Consider the following 18,587-nt stretch of genomic DNA (forward strand, 5'->3'; position numbering starts at 1 on the left):
TCATTGTAACGCGATTAAGACACTGCGGCTCAGGCAGAACTCCTGCAAACAGCTCTCAGTGATAATGAGCCCGAGACTGAGCCCTTAATCAAAGTGAGCACAACCACCAGCAGCAGCAGCAGCTCTAACTCACACTGCTGTAGAGCTGCCCCAATGTGCTAATTGGGCGCGCGGAGCGGTTTTCTCCTAGCGACCCCCCCGCCCCCCCACAACGCCCCCCAATTGTGGAAAACCCCGCTGCGTTGTTTCTGAGAGGTGGCTGCTCTGGGATTTACGAGCGCGACTCACAGACGAATAAGCCGACTGACCGTCAGTGATGTCACTGCGCCTTCGCACAAAAAAAAAATTTTTTTTTAAAGTTCATAAAGTTTTAGTCACGCAGGCGGATGCTGTGGGAGCCATTGTGGCTCAGAAAGCAATTAAGTGAATGTTAACGTACGAGGGTGAAGGGCTGAGTATCTCCGGCACGGGGGTGTTGGTGCAGCCGGTATGTCCTGTGGCCTGGCATTGACCTCTGACCCTACCCGCCACTGACCTCTGACCCTACCCGCCACTGCAGGCAGCCGCGCATGTCAATGTGTGAATAAATGAATGAGATTATCTCCATCGCGGACTGGAGATGTTTCATGAGAGCAATAAGGAACTAGAAGGATAAAATCCCAGCGCCTCGCGTAACTCAATGAAGCTGGCATTACATAGCCTTAATGGAGTGTGCATTACATAGCCTTAATGGAGTGTGCATTACATAGCCTTAATGGAGTGTGCATTACATAGCCTTAGTGGAGTGTACATTACATAGCCTTAATGGAGTGTGCATTACATAGCCTTAATGGAGTGTGCATTACATAGCCTTAATCAAGCGTGTCATTACATTGTTCTAAATCAGTGCACCGTTACATAGGCCTAATGAAGTGCACCGTTACGTAGTTCTAATTAAATGTGCCCTTACATAGCCTTAACGGGAGTGTGGAATTACATTTCTCTCGCAGATTTGAGATTTCTGGCTATCATCAATTCATTCAAATCATCTGGACTCGTTTTGCTATGTTTAATGCTGCTTCAGTTTACAACAGACGATAAAGGCTCATGCTTTTCGGCGAATAAAACCCCCCGATCTCTCTTCGCGTGGGCGCTAACCGCAGTTAGCCAGCGGCGGGTATCTGCAGCCTCGCTGACTGCGCAGTTCCGTTCAGGGGAACCCTAATGAGCGCTCGCACCGCAGACGCCGCGCTTAGCGCTTAGCGCACGCACCACAGACGCCGCCGCGCTTAGCGCTCCGCGCAGGCGAGCCATCCAACGCCCGGCTCGTGTAGGACGGGGCTGACTGAAGCACGTTTGCGGGATCGGGACCGTCGATGTTTCTGTTTGCCGTCCGTCACCGAGCGACGCCTCTCGCACGTTTGTGTCACAATGCCTGACGCTAATCGCGTTTTGTGTGAACATGCAGGGGGGACAGACATCTTCCTGTATGGTGAGAGACAGCACGGTGATGGGGGAGCCGTACAGCGAGCTGAATCAGCACGGGGGGGGGGGGAGGGGCTGTGTGTGCACTCACTCATCTCAGGCTCCTCCATGTTCTGTCATTGTGCTTTAGTATGTTGTATGAAGACCCCGTGCGATTTTTCAACAGGAAGAGAATACAGTTTCCTTTTAATACGGAAAGTACGTTGTTTCTAAGTACAGAAAGCTGAGGGACTGACGTGGCTCGTCAGTCTGGTGTGAGTGTTTGCTTTAATTCCGCTTCCGATTGGTCGCCCGCTAAACGGAAGCAGAGCTTATTGGCTAAAATGTACATGCCGTGGTAATTACACGTGCAACGCGGTCTCAGAACGACCGAACCAAACCCTCTTTTTGTGGTGGCCCATAAAAGGACTTTTTTGCTTTAAGGATGCTAAACTGCACTGAATAAGACCATTGCAGCAATTTTTTAAAAAAATGACTAATTCAATAGCACTGGGTTTTTTTTTTTTTTAATCTGGGAAGGTTTGCTGCCTGATAATAAGAGGGATGGTGGGAGACTTGTTTCTGCCAGCCTGCGATCCCAAAGCGAGCGTGAAATGGCATAAGGACGCACCATGAATGCCTGCTGCTGCAGCATAGCCTCACGCTCAGAATTCTACTGCACACCGTTTTTTTTAAAAAGGCTACTGCTGGCTCATTGCACGTATTCAGCAAATGGATTTTCTTCGACGTCTGCGATGGCCGAACGTTTGCGCTACGGCGCTTATGACCGTTGGCCCTTTAAGATGTGAGCGCAAATAGGCAATTAGAACGTTTCTTAACTGAACGTTCTAATGGTGATGTCACAGTCACCGCCGGTAATTGAAAGTGTTGGGCGGTTCACGCAAGTCTGCCTCTTATCAGACCCCCCCCCCCCCAACGGAAAACAGAGTGTTTACTGTGTTGACAGGGAGTCCGAAAGGTTAAAACGTTATTTTTCGAACCTTAGGCCTAAGGGCGCCCTTTTTTTTAAAGAACTGGTGTCCCCCTTGCTGATAATGATAACAGAATCCACCGGTCGGTAAAGTGCAGGACGTTTTGGGGGGGGAGGGGGGGGGTACGGCCGCGGGTGTCCTCGGTAACGGCTCGCTACCGAGGGAAACCGATCCGGGGTTGCCACGGCAACCAACATCAAAAAGCCCAACCTGCGCGCCGCATCGCACCCCCCCTCCGTCCCCTAAAACGACGGGGGGGGGGGGAGGGGGGGAGACGACACCCCACAGCTCGGCGTACATCTCAGCTACATATAAAACATCCTCATCCGTTTCAGAAAACGGTCTATATTCCACAGTTGGCGCAGACGCAAACACGCAAATGGCGTCAGATCAAGCGCCTCACGTCGAAAGTGATCAAACTTTCTTCTTTATTTTTCTTCCCCCAGACCAATTTCTTTTCATGAACCGCACGCTTCTTATTTGAAGGAAAGTGGATTCCCTTGCAGCAATTCCGTCGTGCTGAATGGAAGACGCACCTGTTATTTCAGCATCTGAAATCGGCCACGTCGCGCTGTGGGAATCTTTATATTTATTTCCTGGACTCACCAAAAAGACGGTTTATTTGTTGCTGGGAGCGTGACCTTGGACAAGCTGGACGGCTCCCAATTTCCTCCCACTACATCGCCCACATAAATATTTTATTTTTCTTGTCCTCCCCCCACCCCCACCCCCACCACCGCCACCACCCTCCTCTTCCCCTAGCGAGTCGACAGCAATATCATTTCCCTTTTTCTGGGCAGCGCAGGATGCAATAATGCAAAATTGATTGTGTTTGCTATGGAGAGGCCGAATGAGTTTGCTTCGCTCCCTCTCGCTTCGCCGAGAAGAAAAAGGGTTTTGTGTGTTGGCGTTGTGACTGGAAAAAAAATAAAAAATAAAAAACCATGAAAGGAGGGCAGTGGCTCCTGGAGAAGGACCGCTCTGCTGTTTCTCGTGCCTGATTGGCTGACGGCTCTGCAAGTTCCTAAATGGAATTTTCCCGCTGTGTCTCTAGTCCCGGTGTGTTTTTTTTTTTTTGTATTCTCCTTCCTCCGACGTGAGCTCGAGTTTGAATCCGGAACGTTCCGCCGCCGGCGCCCGCGGCTGTGGAGGGGCCTCGCGGCGAGGGCAGGATGCCCGCCAGATCAAAAAAAACGGGAGCGAGTGGGCCCTCGCTGCGTGGTGAACTCGTGGTGATTTCCGTTCCCCCGGGGGCCTGCCCTCAGCTCAGGCTGGGCGGAGGCGTGTCACGCGGAACATTAGCGGCGATGCGCGCTTCCCGTTTCCCGCCGCCAGTAACTCGCCGTTATGCGGTCCGTGCGACGGCTGCGATCGCCGGTGATGCGCACAGAGAACAGAAAGCTCGGGAGCCTCCATTCCCCCCCTAATTGGCGCCTCGACGACAGAAACTGGGAGGTTAGTTTCAGAGGTGCTGGCTATCTCCAGGGGCCTGGGTCAGGGTGGAGACGCCCCAGCCAATTATTCGGTGCCTCTCCCTTCCCCCCCCCCTCCGAATCCGCTATCAAAACTTAGCCTCGGCGACCTCCAGCCTGCTGCCTGGCCTTTTCACGCCATCCCCTCCCCCCCATACCGCCATTAGGCCGGGCCTGTCATCACCATATGGTCGTTTGTTCTCATTAATATGTATTCGTTTCGCCGTTTGTCGTGCTGCTAATTAAGCCAAGGTCAGGACGACATGTTCAATTTGGAACGTGTGGCGTTGGCACAACGGGAGGGATCTCAGTGGCACTCTAAGAACCCCCCCCCAAACCCCCCCTCCCCACGAAAGTGGCTCAAATTATTTTTCCTGTGAGAGAAGCATGTCTAAGGAAACCGAAGTGAGAGTTCTAAAATAAGAGCTGAATTCACACTTTAAGTCCTGTAACGTTTCCCAGGAACACACAGTCGGCCGAATGGCGGCGCAGGTGCTGGGTGGGAAGGCCTCGCAGCGGGAAGGCCCAGGGAAGGCCGTCGGGTCTAGGGAAGGCCGTCGGTCGGTCCTTCCCGCGGCTTCTGTTCCGAGCGTCCGGCCGAGCCGAGCGCGTTTCCCTACGCAGCTGAGACGGAGCAGGCGAGCATATTCTTTTCATTAGCATATCCCTCGCCCACCCCCTCCCATTGGCTGGCGCGCTGCCATCGTTCGGGCCGGTGGCTGATCTGGGAGCAGCATTCGGGCCGGTGGCTGATCTGGGAGCAGCGCTGGCCTGCTCTGGCTTGAAGCTCCAGACTTTCATTAGAGCCCGCCATCTGCATTCAACCACGTTCAGCTGCGGCCCTCAATTCTCATTACCCCAGCTGGCCCTGAACACACACACACTCACACGCACGCACACACGCATACGCACACACACTCTGGGGGGTTCGGATTCGACGCGCTGGCCTCCTACGCACAGACAGGCACCAGGCCGGCGCGTGGCACGTAGCGGCTTTCTGAAAACCGGGACGAAATTAAACCCAGCTCCTGGTGAGAGCTCCCGCCCCCCGCCCCCCGCCCCCCCCCTTTCTCCTGGTCCTGAGGAACGGCGGTGCAGATTGCTCCCGCGTCGCTCGGAGCCAAGGCCAGGGGCTTGTAGAGCTGGCTCGGGAACAAAGCGCGGAGAGCAGAACACGTGGTTTATTTCAAAAAGGAGGAGAGACAACAGACCCGCAGCCGCCGCACCTCGCTCAAAAAGCCGTACGGGTAAGTTGTCATAAATCTTTAATCTTTCGGAAGCCGCGGAAAACTTTCACCATCTCTCGACCTCACACGGTTTTTTTAATAATGGTTTTTCAAAATTCAAAGTCAGTGTTCTGGAACTTCAGTGCCTTCAATCGCCAGCAGTGATTGTGACATCAGCATTAGAATGTTCAGCTAAGAACATTCCAATCACATATTTGTGACCTCACACCTTAAAGAGTTAAATAAATTATACCAAAGCCCTTTTTGATTTTAATCTGTTGCAAAGCGGACACAAACTTCTTTCTGGTCTGTTTAGACAGACGGGACCCAGAATATTAATGTAGGACCACGGCACGTATGAATCACGTATCGTCTCGTCTGCTAAAAATCAAAAACCGACTCCCTTCATTCAAAACACACACCTGGAGAGCTCCAAGGCTTGGACCAATTAAAATTCTTTTAACGAGCGCCAAGGCGGACTCGTTTTAATGAGACGGACGGAGGGCGTTAAAACCTCAGGCCGCTCCACTAGCTCAGATCTCTCATCTGCAGTGGAAGCGCGTCGCTGCTACGCGGTCGGGGGCCCAGGCGCACACTGAGCGCGTGCAGAACCGCCATCCGCAGGGCGGAGTCAGAGGAGGAGCCGCGACAGAGAGGGAGGGCGGGAACTCCCGCTTACTCCGGATCTGATCCAGAGCTCGATGGGGCGAAATGGCGGGTTTTTCCCTCGTTCATGAGCACGGCAGGCGGAGAGGCGTGAAGCGAGAGCGTGGGAGGGGGAGAAGCGAGCGGCGTTTTTTTTGGGGGGGGGGGGGGAGCGGCGGCGGCGACGTGCGCCGGCTCGTTCTTTTCGCCGCCTCGCCACTAAGCCGCCGGTAACGCCGCCCGCGGATTACACGTCAAAAAAAATAAACAAAAAAAAACAGACTGCGGTTTGGTCTGCCGGTTTAGCCTCTGGGCTCGCTTTGTTTTCCTTTGGAAATGAAACAATTTTCTGACCAGGGTTTGATCTGTCTCTGTTTTCACTAAATCCCACTGACTTCACCCCTTATTCACCCACGGCCTGCATCCAACTAACTTTTATCTGTGTTTGGACATAGAAAGCATAGTAGCAGCAAGTATCATTTTTTATTATTATATTATTATTATTATTATTATATAACTCAGATAACCTTTCCATATAACTCGAAATGTTCTGAAGCAGTGGAGCTCTTTGGAAGCGGGATTAGAGCCCACAACCATCTGGTTACGTCTCCTAGTTAATTTGATGAATATTTAAAGCCCATTAAAGCCTGAGACGTACAGAATGGTGGTGTTTAAACAGCAGGACAGAGAGGTGGGGGGGGCAGGATTCTTGCTCTCTCTCTCTCTCTCTCTCTCTCCCTGACGAAGCCCGCGGTGCGGTGTCAGGAGGGACCCCGCCCTGGGCGGCCGGCCCACACGCCGGTCCGCGGCGAGACCGGGAACGCTGACCGGGACGCAGGCGCCGGATTAACCGCCCAAAACGCTCGGCCGCTGGAAAACTCCGGATGCCGAATCTGTCACGTACTTCCAAAAAAAACGCCGCTTTGACCAAGCGTGAAATGAAATTTGTTTTTCTGTACAACGAGGGAAGATGTATCCCATCTGGGTATCTAGGGGTATTAACCTTCAGATCTTCTTTTATACACACATATACACGCATACACACACACACACACACACTCCTGTGTGTTGAAGTTCTTAGGCTGATAGCAAAGCCCACAGGACTGTTGTTCCCTCATTTTTAAAAAAACCAAAAACGATGTTTTCATATCTTCACCGAATATTTCATTTTTTTCCAATTTGCAGTTTTTTTTATTCTTCTAACCACCCTGGCCCTATCTCGCAGCGGCAGAATGTATTTAAACAAGATGGGAAAACATTAGCCCAGAAAGTTCCACAGACGTACCGTCAGGGACAAACCACCTTCAGGGGAAACCACCGCTCATCTTTCCTGAGCAGTTTTTTTCCTCTGTGGTGCACGTGTCTATTTGCGAAATGCAGCAATTCCACGAGTGCCAAGCTCAATCGAACATACAGCACGCCGCCAAGTCGCAGTGCGTCTACATGTCAATCAACGCGCTTAATCCCGCCCACACGCTTTTTTTTTTTTTGGCTCGAACAGCGATGGGACGCTATTCGCCATCGCCACGGAAACCCCCCCCACCCCCACCCAACCCGCGGGACGGCGGCAGACGCCCAATCGAAGCCAAGAGTTCGTTTTCGGGGGTCTGGTTGGAAGGTCCCTGCCGTTGGTGGGTCTACGCTCGGCCAGGGGATCGACGGGCATTGTTTTTTTTTAAGCTCCCGTAACGCTCTTGTACCCGTTTCGACCGAAACGGGCCGCTTGTATTTACCCGCAGAACACAAAAGCTGCGTTTTCTTTGCGTCGCTAAAAGCCCCCGCCTCTTCTCATTTAAATGGAAATTGGCTAAGTATTAAGGTGTGTTTCCCAGATAAATCCTTGATGAGTTTCATTGGGGGGGGAGGGGGGAGGGGGGGATTGGGAGGTTCTGTTTCTCTCCCGTCGTGTCATCTACAAAATGAACAGCGTTGTTTACCGAGGAGCTTTGTTTCCCGACGCAGCCCGTCGCTAATGTGGAATGTAATTAGAGCCGGGATCGGCCGCCTCGCGCTGTATTGACTGAGCTGCGCTCGGGCTCTGCGTCTGCGTGAGCGGGCGCGGTCCGGAGAAGCGGCAGGCAGGCTGATGCATATTCATTAACCGCGGGGAAGGCGCTGAACGGGGTTTGGGGTGGGGGTGGGGGTTCGGGGGGGGGGGACTGGCGCGCACCTGCGGCCCACCGAGCCAAACGAGCTCTGCATCCACTGGCGGGGGGGGGGGGGGGAGAACCGCGAATCCGCACCGCCCTCCCTCTGTCCGATTCTCAGACTTCCGTTTCGTTTGGGCGCGGCAGAGCCGTTCGTTCTGCGGGCTGGCGCGCGTTCATTACCGTTCGATTCAACCTCGCCTGTTTATTTCTTTTGATTGTTTTCTTGTTTAGGTTTGTTTTGTTTTTCCGGTTCTTTCCTGCCGGGGATTAGCAGCAGAATTAGCATTAATTGCGGCGGCGGCGGCGGCGGACCCGCTGGCGGTAATTGCGGGAGCTCGGCGTGGGCGGCTTTGGCGCGCGCGTTTGTGGCGCGTGTCCGTGGCGAGAAGCAGAGAAGGGGGGGGGGGGGGGGGGGCAGGTGTTTTCTCTGGGCGGTACGTGGCGGAACAAGCCGGCCTCCCTCCGGAGGAAACCCGCCCGCCGCACTTCTGGGCTAACCGCACCGCGGTACACGCCCGCTAACAAAAGCGCGTTTCGCGGCACGTTTCCGCGGCGGCTTCTGTTTAGCGCTTTTCGTCTGGTTTTCCCCGCCCGCGCGCCGCGTACCTGCTGAGAGAGACGACCTCCGGGTCTCCTGGAGCGTTAATAATACAAGCCGAGTGTTTACACGTCCCTAATCCTGCAGTCTGTTTTCTCTGGGTTTGGGGGGGGGGGGGGGCGCTCGAACCCCTGCCGGTTACGAGGGGCGTGGCAGGCAGAGTATGTGTATGCATGGGCAAGTGTGTGTGTGTGTGTGCGTGTGTGTATGCATGGGCAAGTGTGTGTGCATGTGTGGTGTGTGTGCAGGTGACTAATGGTAAATGGTAAATGGACTGCATTTATATAGCGCTTTTATCTATATATTTATATATCCAAAGCGCTTTACAATTGATGCCTCTCATTCACCCATTCACACACACACACTCACGTCAACGGTGATGATGCAAGGATGCAAGGTGCCAGTCAGCTCGTTGGGAGCAATTAGGGGTTAGGTATCTTGCTCGGGGACACTTCGACACGCCCAGTGCGTGGGATCGAACCGGCAACCCTCCGACTGCCAGACAACCGCTCGTGGCACAGACATCCTTTCCATCTTTGCCAAAGAGCTGCAATTCGTGTGCGTCTAAAAGAATGTTTTTTTGTTTTGTTTTCTTGCAAAGATGTTGCAGGTTTTTTCCAAGATGTTTCACCACACGTTTCTCATTTAGCTCACAGAGAATTCACCTGCAGCCAACGGCACAGACGCTCTGTAAAAAGGGTTAGTATGCGGGGGGGCGGGAACTGCACGATTATATAAAAATAAAAGATTCTTAAGGCTAAATAAACAAGTGCGCCACTCACCTCCCGTGGGCGTTTCTAGAACACAAAGTCCAATTTAAAAAAATAAAAATAAAAAACCTACAGGGCTGCTCAGGGTAATTCGTGGCGAACGCGAAGCCGGGTTTGCGTTCTTTGAAGACGCGCCGGCGGCAGCAGCAGCAGCGTGGAAGAGCTAAATAAATTCTAGAATTAACTGCTGCGATTCCCCCCTCCCCCCCCCCACCCTGATCAAACGGGCGCTCTAATTAAAAGATCGTTTCATCGGGGCGCTGAGCGGGAATCGGCCGGCGATGAGCGTTTCGACCGCGCGCGCGCGGCTCGTTAGCGCGCCCTAACCCGGCTGTACCGCGATAGGACGGCCGCGCAGGCTCTCGCCGAAATTCAACGATAAACGGCTCTCTCTCTTTGCGATAGGTCGGCGCGGCGTAACCTTCATCGAACGTTAGCGGTGCGCGGATTCAGCGCGTCTCGTTCGACGTCCGCTGCGAGGCTTCGGAGAGAGAGAGAGGGGGGCGTCTTTTAAAAGGACGATCTCTGTTCCGCTACATTAGAATGCGTGTCCGCTACGTCAAGGCCTTTGAGATGTGTTCTTTCGCTGTCGGTCATCTGCCGCACCGGCAGAGATGTTCATCGGAAGGGAGAGGGCGCGCTCCCGCGCTCCATCCTGACCTGGCTAAAGAGATCCCGCGGCCGCTGGAGTTTTGAACCTTGGGGGAGGGGGGATCATCGCGATTGAGTTTTCAGTTCAGCAGTTTCTAGAACAGGGTGTTCAGTGTGCAGTGTGCAGTATGCAGTATGCAGTGTTCAGTGTGCAGTATGCAGTATGCAGTGTGCGGTGTGCAGTGTAGTAACAGCGCGTTCTGAATGCCTTGGTTTCAGTGTGCCTCTACCAGTGAATATAAATGTGTGGAATCGAGTTTGAAACAGCTTGTCTTCTTATTGGCTTATATGTTCGTACATATACTGTAGATATTCTTTTAAAATCAGCCCTGACAGATTATTATCTATTCAGAAATACCTCCTTTGCTTGACATAGCCTGCTAAAACCTTGGTCTCCTGTCAGTTTTAGTATACTGTGTCCCATGATTTAGCTGTGCGGTGAACAAAGATCAGAAGAGGGGGAAAAAGACAGTCGCTCATACAGACCTTCTCACTGCATCATATTACATAGAATGTAGCTTTATATATAAAGATATAAAGCTCTGGTCTCTCCCGCAGGGTCTGGGTGCATCACCACTGAATCACCGGAGATGACAGGGCCTTTATCTGTGTTTGTGGGCTGCTTTCCGAGTGGGAGTCGGGGAGGCCGTGGTTCGGATGTGCTCAGCGCTGAAGGTGGTCACATGAGATAGTGCACCCCCCCTACCCCACCCCCCCACCGCCTCTGCAGCCGCCCCACTGGCCCCCGGGCAATTTCCTCAGTTTGGATTTGTGACCAAGGACTGACCTTGGACGTTTTCTTTTTTCTTTTAAAAAACCTTTTAAGGACTAACCCTTCCCCGTGTTCTTTTCTCCAGAAGCTTTTTTTTTTTCCCCCTGAAAGGCATAGCCGTCCTTACCCAAAGCGTCTATCCACTGCATTAACTGCATCTCATCAAATAGGGACGCGGTTTCTTCTACGCTTGCTTATTTGTGGAAATATTTAATGCTGCCATTTGTTTTGTAACGGATGTCACGCTTTGTAGACATTTAGCGGTTGGGGTGCGAACACTCAAACACGTTTAAAGCAGGTGACAGCCACGCACTGCCAATAACATCGTCTTACCATTTTCAGCAACCAGGGCTTTGTGCGCTAGCTAGGTAGTCGAACTATATTCACATTTATATTCACTTCATATATTTTAACCGATTCTTGCGGCAAAACACGACCCTTTCTCCAAGATATACCCTCCACGTATACGTTCGCCATATACCTCTTTGTTCCCATTTGAAGTTTATGAATATTTTTCATCCGACATCAAAGAGCAATTTCCCCATGCGCCGCCGAATCCAGCAGCGGCTCCAGTCTCCCCCCCAGGGCAGGTAAGCTGGTAAGAGCCGGCCCCGTGCTAACGCTCTGGCCTGTTAGCACTAGCGTCTCAGCGGGTACCAGACAGCTAGACGCGGAGCGAAGGCAGGTGAGGTCTCACACACACACAATAAAAAGCTTGACGCTCTCCGCTAGCACATTATTTTTGGTTCTTTCGAATCGAGAGGGCGATCGCTGAAGTGGTCGTCACCTCGCGTTGCAAGCACTCAGCAGAGCCTCTTATCCGGAGCGACGTACGCGGCTCTCTGCTCAGCGTCCTTTAATACGGCTGGACGTGCGCCGAAGCGATGGAGGTCAAGCACCTCGCTCGAGGGCGTTGCGCCCGGGAGTCGAACCCGCAGCCCCCGTTCCCACGCTCTTTAGACCTAGTCGGGCCTCGGTGACCTCGCTTCCTTCATTAAACGCTAAGTTCTAATGGGAAAAGAACGTATTCTCCCATGTCAAGATAATCCGACGGGTTTTATCTACAATCGGGAATTCAAAATTGGTAGTAAAACGGAGCGGGGGTTGGGGGGGGGGAGGGTGTATGTGCGTCTGCAAAAGTTAATGGACGAGAACAATCTGAACTAAGAACATGCCGACACGTGGTCTTGAGGAGAGTTCAGCCCCCCCACCCCCCCCCCCCCAGTATTTCATATATATCCCCGATCAATATTGTGTGGAGAACATATGTCAGCATTGTAGCTGGTTAAATATATATATATATATGGACTGCTTTTGAGCGTGCTCAGTCTCTACAGCTGCTCTAAGCACATGGCTGGAATATGAAGCCAGGGTCAGTTCCCCTGTAGCCCACCCTGCAACTGTACAGCAAAAGCAGCTCACAAAGGAAAAACTGCGTCGGATTTAGCCAAAAAAGGCAGACGATGCTTCAGAAAAGGACATTTATCAGACACGGCCATGGAGGACTTTAAAGATGGCGGTGGCTCGAACAACGTTTGAGTGTGTGTGTGTGTGTGTGTGCATGTGAGTTTGTGAGTGTGTGAGCGTGTGAGTGTGTGTGTGGGTGCGTGTGTGAGTACGAGTGTGTGTGTGTGTGTGTGTGTGTGAGTGAGAGTGTGTGTGTGTGTGTGTGTGTGCATGTGAGTTTGTGAGTGTGCGCGTGTGTGAGTATGAATGTGTGTGTGTGTGTGTGTGTGTGTGAGTGAGCTGGTGTGTGGCGGGTGTGTCTGTGTGGTTGCCTGTGTTACTGTGAGAGTGGTGGTCGGATTTGCAGATATGTTCGAGACTACGAGTGGGTTGATGGTGTGTTTGGTCAGTTCGACAAGTTGTGTGTGTGGTGTGTGTGTGTGTGGTTGGGGTGTGCGAGTGTGTGGTATGATGTGTGTGTGTGTGTGTGTGTGTGAGTGAGAGTGTGTGTGTGTGTGTGTGTGTGTGTGTGTGTGTGAGCGTGTGAGTGTGTGTGTGGGTGCGTGTGTGAGTACGAGTGTGTGTGTGTGTGTGTCTGCACCATGTCTCTGTAAAACGCGGAGGCCGGACCAAAGCCTCGGTCCTCGCTCGGGTGGCCTGGCGTCTAATTGCCGCTGTAATTGCCCCGGTGCCGTGGCGACGGCGGGGAGACGCTACGCTAACGTTTTAGCTGTCGGCGGGGAGGCACCGTTCAAAACCCTTTATTCTGCTCTGAAAGGGGGGGGGGGGGGGGGCAGAAGAAGGAGAAGAAGAAGAGAGAAATCAATAAGAGTGGCAGCAGCTCTGACACAAAGCCACTGCGGAGCGCGGGAGGGAGGCTCCCTCGGGGCCTAATTGATTATTTGTGCAGCGCCGCGCGGCCGTCCGTTAGCTTCCAGGGCGCCCGGGGAAATAATGTAAAACAGGGAGGAAGATTAAACGTGGGAAAGCGGCTTCCGCCCGGCCCTTTATTAATCTTTTCTCCCCTTCCCTCGCTCTAAATGGGTTTTTCATTAAGGGCCCCCCCACCCCCCCCCATTAGAGGAGCCTCTCGCAGCTCCCCGGGTCGTTAGGAGCGAGCGCGGCTAATAGAGATTTCATGAAGTGATACGGGGGAGGCAGGAAGGAAGGAAGGGTGGGTGGGTGGGCGGTTCTTTGAGATTCATATCGGCGGTTATGAACAAGTAATTATTTTAATTTTTTTCACCCTTTTGCGGTCCCCGAGAGACGGGCGTTTATTTTAGTTTTTTCCCCCCGTTTTATTTTATCGGATTTGTCCTCGCTCACCTTTTCCATTCATTTATTTTTTTCTTCTTTTTTTGTACGCTGCTAAGGATGAGTTAGCGGCCGGTATTTTGTACATGTAGAGTCTGCTTATATGCGAGACATTTGCCTCTTGTTGTTTAACTTGTTTAACTCTATATACTGCACACTAAGTAAAACCACACTTGTGCTTCTCTTAAGCTGTGATGAAGACCAGTTGTGGTTGAAACGAGTTGGCTTTCCTTAAGTGCTGGGGCTTGTTTACGACATAGGGGCGACATAGCTCAGGAGGTATGACCGATTGTCTGGCAGTCGGAGGGTTGCCGGTTCAAACCCCGCCCTGGGCATGTCGAAGTGTCCTTGAGCAAGACACCTAACCCCTAACCCCTAACTGCTCTGGCGAATGAGAGGCATCAATTGTAAAGCGCTTTGGATAAAAGCGCTATATAAATGCAGTCCATTTACCATTTACCATTTGTTTAACGTTTTAGCCATTTCAAATGAAGGCTTTTTAATTCATTCTGTTCCTTCCTGTCCTTTTTTTCCCCCTTTGGAGCTTCTCGCTTTTGTTTTACGGCTGGAGAAAAGTACTCTAAGAAATGCCTAATTCAGTGGCCCCTTTTAACGGTGGTCTCCCTGCTTTCAAACTCAGGGGCGAGATCAGCTTTCAGCCTCCCGACACTAAATTCTTTGCGTGGCCCGGTGAGGTAGAAACGGAGAGCCGCCCTTCTGCCCCCGAAACGTTTCGCGTTTCGCACGTCCTCCCGAGTTATTTTAAGAGCCCGGAGATAAACCGCTTTTTTGCGAAGGAGAAATTGAGCGGGAAAATGTCCCGGCCGAGAGAGACGGCGGCGGCGGCGGCGGCGGCGGCGAAGCGGGAGTCGAGCTCGCCTGCGCGTAATCGAAAGGACAGACGGAAAACGGAGTCCCTCGTATCTGCGTTTCCCAGCCGCCGCCGCCGCCGTCGCGCCAAATCCCATCTGACGGCCATTCGGCCCGGTTTCCAGCGTCGCCACGGAAACCTAACTGCTTATAAACGGTTATTTAAAAAAAACTAAAATAGCGATTTTAAGAAAACGAGCTCCGCAAAGCGAAAAAGAGCTACGCGATGGCTGACTGATTGACTGTAAACAACTTTAGCTTTTGGTTATGTGAGCACTTTAAATACAAGAGAAAAAAAATTGAGTGTACAGGGTGTTTAAATTTGAATGACACATTTGTGTTACTCTTTTAATGCTTGTTAGCGAAACGGCACGCAGACTACCCCGCCCCACCCGCCACCGACTGGTCGATGGGGCATCCGCCATTTTGTCTAACTGAGCGTGAAGCGCTTTCCTCCTTCTCGTGCGCCTACCAAGGCTGACGCGCTCCAAACTGGGGGAGAAAAAGAGAGAGAAAAAGAACCTTTAAAAACCTCGAGTGGGGTTACTGTGGGATATCAGTCCCGCTCTTCCGGCAACGGGGACTTCGAATGCTTCGTTTCTGCCTTTATATCCCGGGTAAACTTTTCTCAATTTTCAGCCCTGCGTGGAGTCGCGTGCGACAGTTCCATCTTGAGGAAAACTCCATATATGGCAAATCAATTTTCCCCACTGTTAGCTCCGCAAACTATCTGAAAGCGGCGATAAGTCATTCCGCAGACAGTCCCCCCCCCGCGCGTCCCCCTTTGTGAAATTGACTGCAAAAACAGTCTCATCAGGATTCATTTGGTAACACAGGCAAATCTTTCATTTCCTGGTAGCAGTTAAAAAATTGTCAGGATGCAAGTCCTTACTCCGAGCGACTCTCCTTGGGCTTCTTAAAGGCAAAGTCGTGAGGTGCTGGTCCTGAAGTTGAAGGGCTCAAAGAGATGGCACCGGCCCCACCAGAACCCCCCCCCAAAACACTGCATTAAACTGCGGGTGTTGGGCATCAAGCTCATTTCTGAGCGCTGACCGCTTTACAAGGCTCCGAAAAGCTCTCAGAAATTTTGCGTGCAGTCGCGACGCGGCTAATACGGCAAATTAAACTTTGCGAAAGCTTTTAACGTTTCAGACTTTCGAAGTCAGTGGGGATTTGGTAATGAACACGAGGGGGAGGGGCCGGGAGGGGGTACGGTTTACTTCAATGCTCAAATTTTCCTGGGGGTTTGATTTATTGTCCCGCTGCGGTACACAAAATGATTTTTTTCGGGTTGACGCGCGCACGGATGATGAATGCTCGGGACGCTCTAATTTAATCGCGCGGTCTCTTCGCATCGCGTCTCTGAGAGACTCCGAAACGCTTTTTTGTCCGGCAGCGCGACGCAAACAAACGTGACGCGCGGGTTTGAGTTTGAAGAAGCCCGGCGTTCCGGAGCGGAACGACGGGCGGTGTGGATTTTAGCATTCCGCGCGCGGAGGCGGAGGAGGAGGAGGAGGAGGAGGAGAAGATGAGATGCACTCTGATAAAAAAAAAAGGCGGGTCAAGCGAGCGGGATCGATATGCGTCTGGCCGGCCGAACGGGGGAGAGCGGCGTCCCGCGTTCCCCTCTCCGTCTCCGGGGACGGCTCGCTGATATTTATTTATATTATATATTATTTTTATTTATGCGTATTTCTGCGTGCGGGCGACGTGAGTGTTCTGGCCGTGCGGACCGCGCCACCGCCGGAGCGTGAGATCTACGGCGTTAGCGTCGGTCACTTTCAAAGGCGATGCCAATTTCCCCGTCGCTTTGCGTTGCGAATGCTGAACCGGCAGAGCGAGGTGCCGTTTATCTCTTTGTCTCTGACTGTATTAAGAGCAGGCCGTTCAGTCCTTCAAGAGCACCAGAAAATAAGACTGGATTATGAACGGGACAGGCCGTTCAGCCCGTCTAGTCTTATTTTAATGGGTGTCTATACTCTTAGGGCTTGAATCCGGTACAGAATGTGATTGAGTATAAGAAAAAAACACATGGTGGGGGGTGGGGGGGGACGTATGGTTGGACGCACAAAGCATGTACGTGAGAACAGGCCTTGTCCCTTCGTTGGGGTTAAATTTGGGGAGGGGACGGGACGGAGGACGGGACATGAGGACACCCCCACCCACCCCACAGCCTTCTAAAGCATACGGCCCGGTCAAACATGGGAGGGACGGGTGTGGGTGAGCCGCAGAGAACGGTAAAACATGCGGCCGAGAGCCGGAGACAGTACTTTACCTCACCATCACTTAGCAGTCTCTCTTATCCAGCCCGCTAACCCACCTCCTTCTCTCCCCCTCCCCTCCCCTCCCCTCCAGACCCCCGCGGGAGCCCGTCCGCCATGAGGCTGCTCTGGAAGTACCTGGACAAGGTGAGGTGGCTCCGCAAGCGCTCGGCCATCCCCCTGCTGGGCGTGCTCGCCACCGGCCTCCTCTTCCTCAACCTCTTCATCGAGGACGGCTACGTCCTGGTAAGCCCGCTCTCTCTCGCTCTGCGGGGGCTCCTGGTGGGGGGGGGGGGGCTGGGGTCTTCTTTCCTGGGTATTCGATCCAATTTGAACCCCAACGGTGACTCCGAATATTAATAAAACCGCGATCCGCCTTTTCTTTTCCATTCGCAATAACATTCTAAATATAATTACGACAATTCGGATTTAACTGCCTTTTACAGATGCAGAGAGGTTCTGCGTATCCCCTCTCACTTTGGTAGACTGCGGCCGCGTGTCTGAAAAGGTCACGGTTAAAAGTGCTCAAGCGGTGGGGGGGTGGGGGTGTTAAGGCTGAACCGTATAATCAGCATGTAAACCGCCACGCCTTAATTATTACGTGACCAAAAAATGTTCTCAATTTACCACGCTTAATCGTGTACAGGTGCACGGACACGTCGTAGATAAATAGAATCTAGAAGCGCCTGTCTAGAGTTGCTTAACAGAGGGCTGGGCCGCCATGTGCGGCCAGTCTGGCCAGTATGAGCCACAGGGCTAAATGTACCACTGTGTGGGATTCTGATGAAGGACCTTTTCATGAGAAAATACATCATCTCAGACTTAGCTTAGGGTGGAAAAACACCATAGAAGGTTCCACTTCAAAATATCCCACATTCCAGAATATTCCACACATATCCCACTAATTCTCGACAGGGTTCAGGATCTGGTGAAGGCCGTGACACGCATGGGCGTCGATGTCAGCGTTGCGCTCCTTAAAAATCCCATCTTAAAAGACGCCTCCTCTCCCTGCGGGACGGGGGTGGAGACGATCACTCGGGATCATTAAGCAGCGATTAACGTCGGCCTTCTAAGGGGCGTGAGCGATGGTGATCGCTCTGCGCCATTAAGTGGCAATTAGCTGTGACCTTGCCTCTAGGGGCAAGACTGTACCTGATCCACGCCAGGAATATGCACCCTACAGCATACAGGGTGTATATACTAAATACTACTGGAACACGGTAGTAACCAATCCTGTTCCTGGAGATCTACAGTCCTGTAAGTTTTCAATCCAGCCCCTAATTTGGCACACCTGATTCTACTAATTAGCAGCTCAATGAGATCTCCAGCTGTTGAGTGAGGTGTGGCTTTGTTGGGGTTGGAGTGGAAAGCTACAGGATGGTAGACCTCCAGGAACAGGGTCGGTTGCCACAGAACCACCAGAACCATTCAGTGTTGTCTCTCTTCTGTTGGTCAGATGGGCAAAAATAATAAAGACACAGGAAAGTGAATGCAATGAGAAAGCAGCAGACACCAGAACCTATGACCAGACAACCCACCCCCATACACACGCGCACACACACACAAAACTTCCTTCCTATTACTTTGCAAAATTGAAAATTGACTCGTTTTTTCATTCAAATGCAACACTGTTCAATTTCGATGCGGATCCAGAATGCATCTCTTATTCATGAGGCCATCGGAACTCTGAGATGGCAACACGTCTTCTGTGTTTGCCCTTTCAATTATTAAAGAGCCGAGCTTATTTTAGAAATTCTGTTTAAATGCGTGTACTTATTGGAGCTTTTGGTAGTCGCCGAAGTTTCTTATGGCTTTTATTCAACCGCATTTAAACATGGTCTTCAGGAGTCCTTACGAGACTCCCAGTCCACATAATCTAACTGCATGATTTTTAAAAATGGTTACGTAAAAAAACTGTGCATTTATTAATATAATATTTATTTCTTTACATTGAAAACTTCAGTTTGGTCTTAAACC

At 51.9% G+C, this 18,587-nt stretch overlaps 1 protein-coding gene across 2 annotated transcripts in view; it reads left to right on the top strand.

Moving 5' to 3' along the window:
- Positions 1-18,587, top strand: part of LOC135245545 (alpha-1,3-mannosyl-glycoprotein 4-beta-N-acetylglucosaminyltransferase C-like) — a 73,794-nt gene that overhangs the window by 50,292 nt on the left and 4,915 nt on the right. For both annotated transcript variants that reach the window (XM_064318644.1, XM_064318645.1), the window contains one exon: positions 16,705-16,856. In XM_064318644.1, the coding sequence (XP_064174714.1) occupies positions 16,728-16,856 (129 nt within the window). In that variant the 5' untranslated portion in view covers positions 16,705-16,727. The remainder of the gene's footprint in view (positions 1-16,704; positions 16,857-18,587) is intronic.

Source organism: Anguilla rostrata, chromosome 19 (assembly GCF_018555375.3).
Source record: "Anguilla rostrata isolate EN2019 chromosome 19, ASM1855537v3, whole genome shotgun sequence".
Classification (NCBI taxonomy): Eukaryota; Metazoa; Chordata; class Actinopteri; order Anguilliformes; family Anguillidae; genus Anguilla; species Anguilla rostrata.